The sequence below is a fragment of the Etheostoma cragini genome, chromosome 13, assembly GCF_013103735.1.
Source record: "Etheostoma cragini isolate CJK2018 chromosome 13, CSU_Ecrag_1.0, whole genome shotgun sequence".
NCBI classification, from domain to species: domain Eukaryota; kingdom Metazoa; phylum Chordata; class Actinopteri; order Perciformes; family Percidae; genus Etheostoma; species Etheostoma cragini.
The window spans coordinates 20,403,633-20,409,804 of NC_048419.1; the positions used below are offsets into that span (position 1 = coordinate 20,403,633).

General features: G+C 40.0%; 1 protein-coding gene across 1 annotated transcript in view; it reads right to left on the bottom strand.

Annotated features, from left to right (window-relative positions):
- The window catches only part of LOC117956008 (putative monooxygenase p33MONOX), a 12,379-nt gene extending 6,890 nt beyond the window's left edge, over positions 1–5,489 (bottom strand). The window contains exons 1-4 of the mRNA XM_034890852.1: positions 5,290–5,489; positions 3,369–3,434; positions 1,538–1,713; positions 948–1,075 (exon numbers count right to left, since the gene is read on the bottom strand). Coding sequence (XP_034746743.1) covers positions 948–1,075; positions 1,538–1,713; positions 3,369–3,393 — 329 coding nt within the window. The 5' untranslated portion in view covers positions 3,394–3,434; positions 5,290–5,489. The remainder of the gene's footprint in view (positions 1–947; positions 1,076–1,537; positions 1,714–3,368; positions 3,435–5,289) is intronic.
- Between the last annotated feature and the right edge of the window lie 683 nt (positions 5,490–6,172).

Below are 6,172 nucleotides of genomic sequence, written 5' to 3' on the forward strand. Positions count from 1 at the left end.
AGAGGGGGATAGAAGGAGGGAGGGAGGGAGGGAAAGAGAGAGAGAGAGAGAAAGAGAGAGAGAGAGAGAGAGAGAGAGTTGTAAAAGCATCCTGAATCACAGTCATTATAATAAAGAGTTCACGTTGAATAAAAAGGTACCAAATATTGACAGAATCTTGTTGAACTGCTCGTGCAGCGTAATGCGTTTCTCAGCTTTCTATCTTTATATGTCCCAAAATAATGTGTAGGGATGGGTATCATTAGGATTTGATTGATTCTACAAATCTTTTCAAGACATCATCCATAGTTAACTCTAAGTAAGCTCCCGGGTAGGACATCGATAGACGGACATCTACAAGATGTAGGACATCTACATCTTGTTCTGCCCAGTGTCAACATTCAGTGTTTTAACACAGTGAGTGTTACTTTACCATTACCTAAGACAGATACAAGCTTTAACAACAAATTAAACAAATATACAATTGTAAATATTCTTCTTCTGTCATTCAATTACTTTATGTTTTTTTTTACTTGCTCATGAACTTATTAATCCTCAGTTTCAGTTATAGGAAATCTTTCATTGTGAAAAGGGTGATTTTTTTGTCTAGTAAGATAAAAGCAGAGATTGATTTAGTAAATATGGATGATGCCAAAAGACCGAGATGGCTGTTCACATGTGACACATAGATTAGCCAGTTATCTTGAAAAAAAACTGGGAGAAGAGGAAAAAAAGCTCTTTACAGAGATGATCTGGGGATGAGAATTTGTTGTTTGTATACTGTACACATCCACACGCACTCACGCACTCACTCACTCACGCACGCGTTAACTAAATCAGTTCGTGAGGTTAGGTAATCCCATGTGGAATGGGCCAAATGTTTGGCATGACACAGAAATAAAACTAACTAACTAACCATATGAATTACACGTGCTCCTGCTTAAATAGAGAATAGTATTGCCATTAACAGATGTAACATACTGGTGATGAGAGAATTCATGATGATGGAGGAGGCCTTGGTTTTCACTACAACTGATGACCTGGAGGGGGCGCTGTCCATCACTGTAGAACGACTCGCTGCACCACTCTCATCCTCCTGGTGGGGAAAAAAAACAACATCACACACAGCCTCCACATCATCATCATCATCATCATCATCATCATCGGAGCTAACAATTACTTTCTTTGTTGATTATTTTCTCAATTAATGTCTGGTTTTCAAAATTTTAGCAAATGGTACAAACATGTTGATTAGGGTCTCCCAAAGCCCAAGATGAGGTCCTCAAATGTCTTGTCAACAACTCAAAGGAATCTAGTCTTAGTTACTGTCACAGAGGAGTGAAGAAACTAGGAAGTATTCAAATTTAAGAAGCTGGAGGCTCAGACATTTTCATAACAAATAATTGACAAATAATCCAATCATCTTTGCAGCTCTAATTATCACTGGATCACACTCATCCTCGTGATGACAAAACAGGATATTGTAATAGTAAAAGCAGCTCTGTCTGTGTGTGTGTGTGTGTGTGTGTGTGTGTGTGTGTGTGTGTGTGTTTCTTACCTCAGCTAGGTGGTTAAACTTCCTTTCCGGTATGACGGGCCGTCTCCACAGTTTGTTCATGCTGATGTCATGGGGGGGCGTGGACATGGGGGCCTCCAGGTTATCATCGTAGCTGAGGGCTCGCCGGGTCATTCCAACGGGAAGCTTCATCCCGCCCATCCCTGAGCCTTCTAAGGCTGCGGACACAAACAACAGCTTTCTCTTCACTTGCTGTTACTGACAGCGCATCTCTCTGATAAGGGTGGCGAGGCAGAGACAAACTGAAATTATGGTTTTAGAAAGAGGAAAGTCAGTAACTGCCTCGCCAGTATCCAGGTTTGTACACCTTTTAAGCTTAAACTTCAAGCACTTTCAAGGTATCTAAACCAATCACTTCTGTACTCTCAAAACCTTAATGATCACATCTAAATTGTTACTGTAAATGCCATTGCAAAGAATAAAGGTAACTGAATTAAAACACATGACACCTGAACATTACACCCAAATGTGATTTTTAACATGTCTTTCCAAATTTATGGACATCAATCTGCTGCTATAGCAGACTCCACTCTCCTGGCTTCCCACCATACTTTGGAGCTTTGCTGCAGGAATTTGCACCCATTCAGCCAGCAGAGCATCAGTGTGCGATAAGGCCTGGCTCGCAGTCAGCGTTTCCAATTCATCCCAAAGCTGTTAAATGGGGTTAGCAGGGAAAACAATTTCTTTTTGGACCTGGCTTTGTGCAAAGGGGTGTTGGAACTTTCATGTTAAAACAGGAGAAGGCCAAACACAAACTGTTGGCATAACGTTCAGCGCACTCTATTGTCTAATACTGTGACTTTCAGTCCCAGGAACAACTTTTCAAGGAGCTAAAAGGTTCCTTCGGCCCATTGTTAGCTGCATTTCTACCAAGGTCTAAAGACCTGTGAAGATTACGCAAATTAGTCATCTGATGTGTGAAAAAAGCCACAATGATGGTAGGAGGGCTGCTGGTGGTGGCAGGGGTTAACACGAGGTCAACAATCCAATGTGATTGCACAGCCCTATAATAAATGTACCCGTTACAAAAGGTATGAATGAATTTCTTGCACTAGCATAAAAGTATAAATTGAAGTATTAATACATGTAAACAATTCTCTGTTGGATGTAATTATTGCAAAATAAAAAGAGTACACTTCATAGAAGTAAAAATAAAATTATAAATGAATGTTAACATAAATAAATAATGAAGTATTTCCTTGTTTTATGAATAAGGCAGTACACAGGTTGAAGCAGTCGCACTGCGTCGGTCATCCCTGCAAATCAGAGCTTGATGGTTCCTGTACTTCCAGATAGTACTACTGGCCCGAGCAGGTACTTTTAAGGGGGTTCAATGTCCCCGTAATTTAATTTAGACACTGGTCCCTGGGGTCAAAACGCGACAACTTCCTCATAAGGTTCCTAGTCCCCTGCGTTTAAAAAGGAGATTCAAATATTGTTTTACTCTGCAGAATTAGGATCTCCCTCATTGGAACTAATGGCTTTTTTCCATTAAATGGTAACTGCTCGCCTCAACCGCGGTGCCCCATCTGTCTTTTTCCATTGCAGATTAGTACCGCCTCATGCATGAGGCAAGTGTAATATACAGTCTATGGAGGCGAGTGTGGCTGGTCATCATAGCAGGGAACTGCCGTGACCTGACGCGACACACACACAGAATAGTCGGAGGTGTGTTGTCTTTGATTCTCGGCATGTGACTGTTGCCACACGCAAGTAGACAAACTAATTTCAGATGAAGCTGGAGGCAACAAAAACAAACAACCGCTTGTTCAGGACACCCTTGTTAAATATACACCTTATGTTAAATACTAACCTGGTAAGTCCCCTGAGCCAGACATGATTTCAGTGAGACAATGACCAAGATCAACCAGGACAGGACCTGGAAAAAAAAAAGAACATGAGAGGTTGCTGCATTAGAACATTTACAGAGGTAATAACCAGAAAACCATAGACTGAAAGTCTTCTCTGCAGCAGCAAGACACATTTCATTCTTTAATCATCCTTTATATTTTATCAAAATATCTACATGCCTCAGAGATTACAATAGCAATGTAGAAGAGATAAACAGACAAAGTTAAACATTGAAGAACTAATTAAGATTTGTATAGCATAAAAAAAAATATAAGCTATACACACGTTATGGTATACATGAATTCATATTTATTTATTTGAAAATAGAGCTATTATTTTGTTTCAGGTTGTTACAAATTATTATTACATAGCTTATTTTTGTACCCATGATGCATAATAAAGCATGTTCATTAACCTCTGAGAAGCCTGTCTGAATTTGTGTCTCGAGGCCGCCAATCGGTCTTGTTTTTTGAAATTCTAAATATGGTCACCCAATACTATACGTATAATCAGAATTCAGGCTCGCATTTTAGGAATCTTTGCAAATGTATAACTTATTCAAAATAACGTTTTGTGAGCTTGAACGATGCTTGGTGGCTATTGTTTGAATGTGTAATGTTAGACAGACTGACAGGGTTAACAACGTTAGGGCAAAACACGTAATTATTGTAAATAAACAACTGGAGAAGTTTCATGTTGATATGTTAGTTAATATGTATACCTTATTCACATGTAGTGTCTCCCCTTTAATTATTCTGTTATAGGTTATTTTCACAAAAAAAAGTTCAAGAAGACATGTAGTCAAACAGGGAAAGGGATTATTTATACAACGATGGAGAAATAAGTGTTGTCATGAGAAAGGGAGGTTGTCTTCTGCTATAACCGGCGGATGATGGCAAACAGACTGGATTACATAACTCCTGCAGCAGCATCACTGACAACGAACAGAGGTTTACTCCAAAATAAAAGCTTAGATTTGGTCGATACAGATTTACAGCTCACTTATTTTCAATATAATTATGAAGAGGACTACAATGACAAGTTATGCCCGCTCTCTACAAGATTGTTTCAAGCAGCTTGTTAAAAAATAATTAGTTCTTAGCAGAAATGAAACATTTGATATAATTTTACGAATTCGTAGAAGACCACACACGCCATATACTATCTGTAAAATACACATACACCATTGTCCGTGAATGGTAGAGACAAGGTTAGTGTTTTGAAACAGATCAAAGATGAGGCGACCTCTAGGCTTTTATAACACAGTATATATAGTTTGAATTCAAAATTGGATCGTTTTTTTACGATAGCATAATCGCAGAATAAAAATAAATGTAGAACAAGTAAATGTAACAAAATCCGCATCCACGAGATTCGGCATTTTAAGGTAGCATATTTAAAAATAAAGCTATAACTTAACGTACGTAACGTCTTATGCCTTCGATATTCACGTGAAATGCTATGGTATTAAAATTTAGCATATAACTAACCTAAGAAAATTCAGGCTAACAGCTAGCGTTAGCCAGCTAGCAAGCAAATATGCGGGTGAGGGAGGAAACACAGAGGAGACAATTATGATGTAGCCTACAGTTTTACATAGAGTTACCGCTTGGTGAACCTTAACTCATCACAAATTGAAATATGGCTTACACAGATTCGCAAAATGCATTAAGTCGAGGTTTAACATTTACATACTTCAACCGAGAAGCGTTGACTTCTTCAATTATTTATTTTCAGTGTGTAGTTTGGTGGCTGCTGGTAGGGTCGACGCATGATAGCGGAACCAGTCGGGGCTGGCTGAAGGACAAGATGCCACTTAGCTCGCGACTAACAACGGTTGACAACACCGTGTTGTCAGCGTAGTCTGCCTTGTGCACTCTCACCGGAGGTAATGGCGTCTTCAGGATGACAAAGGATACATCGGTGACACTCCAATATCGACTGGATCAAGCAGAAAACAACGGGGTCGTCGGGTAGCTGTAGCCATTATTGTGCTCGATTAATAAAAGCCGCTTCCTCGATGGAGTGGTATGCTTGTTCACGCTGCGCATCGCGAGAGTAGAGTGTGTGTACACACACACACACACACACACACACACACACATTTTGTTTTTTCACAATTTGTTTATTTTTGTTATTGAGATAGGCATACTGATGTTGAGATACAGGCAAATGCATTGATTAGGTAGCCTATACTGTATATTGTGACTGTACAATCATGGGTGGCTGTTTTTCTCCACATAGTGGCTGGCTCAGATTCAGCAGCTTCTTTAACTTCAGTTTACCTAGGCCTGCTGTATTTTCTACAGGCATAAACTGTGGACTAAATTTAACTTTGTCTATCCCTGACAGCAAACCATGACAATGTAAATTTACATGCAAGCATTTTATTAAATGATGACATAGAAGCTGATATTTAAAGTGTCTGCTCCACCTGCATGTGGGAGGAGCACCTAATACCTGGAGCACCCGCCCTCCCCCAGAGCAACCAGGTAGGACTTCCTGCCCGCTGTGAGCTACAGTCTCCTCTGAAACCCCGCCTCCTCAGCAGTTTTTGCATACTGAGAAGCAGAGTACCTCCCTCAGTATGTTGGGTTTCCTTTCCATGAAAGAACTCCTTTAACCGGACTTTCCTCTCCAGTTTCGCAGCAGAGAAGGAAGTTACACTGGGCTGGTTACACTCTCCACCGCTGAGAAACCCGCAAGGGAAAACAACTTCGAGGAACCAGCGTTGTTTTGTGACGTATTTTACATTCAACTTTCTGC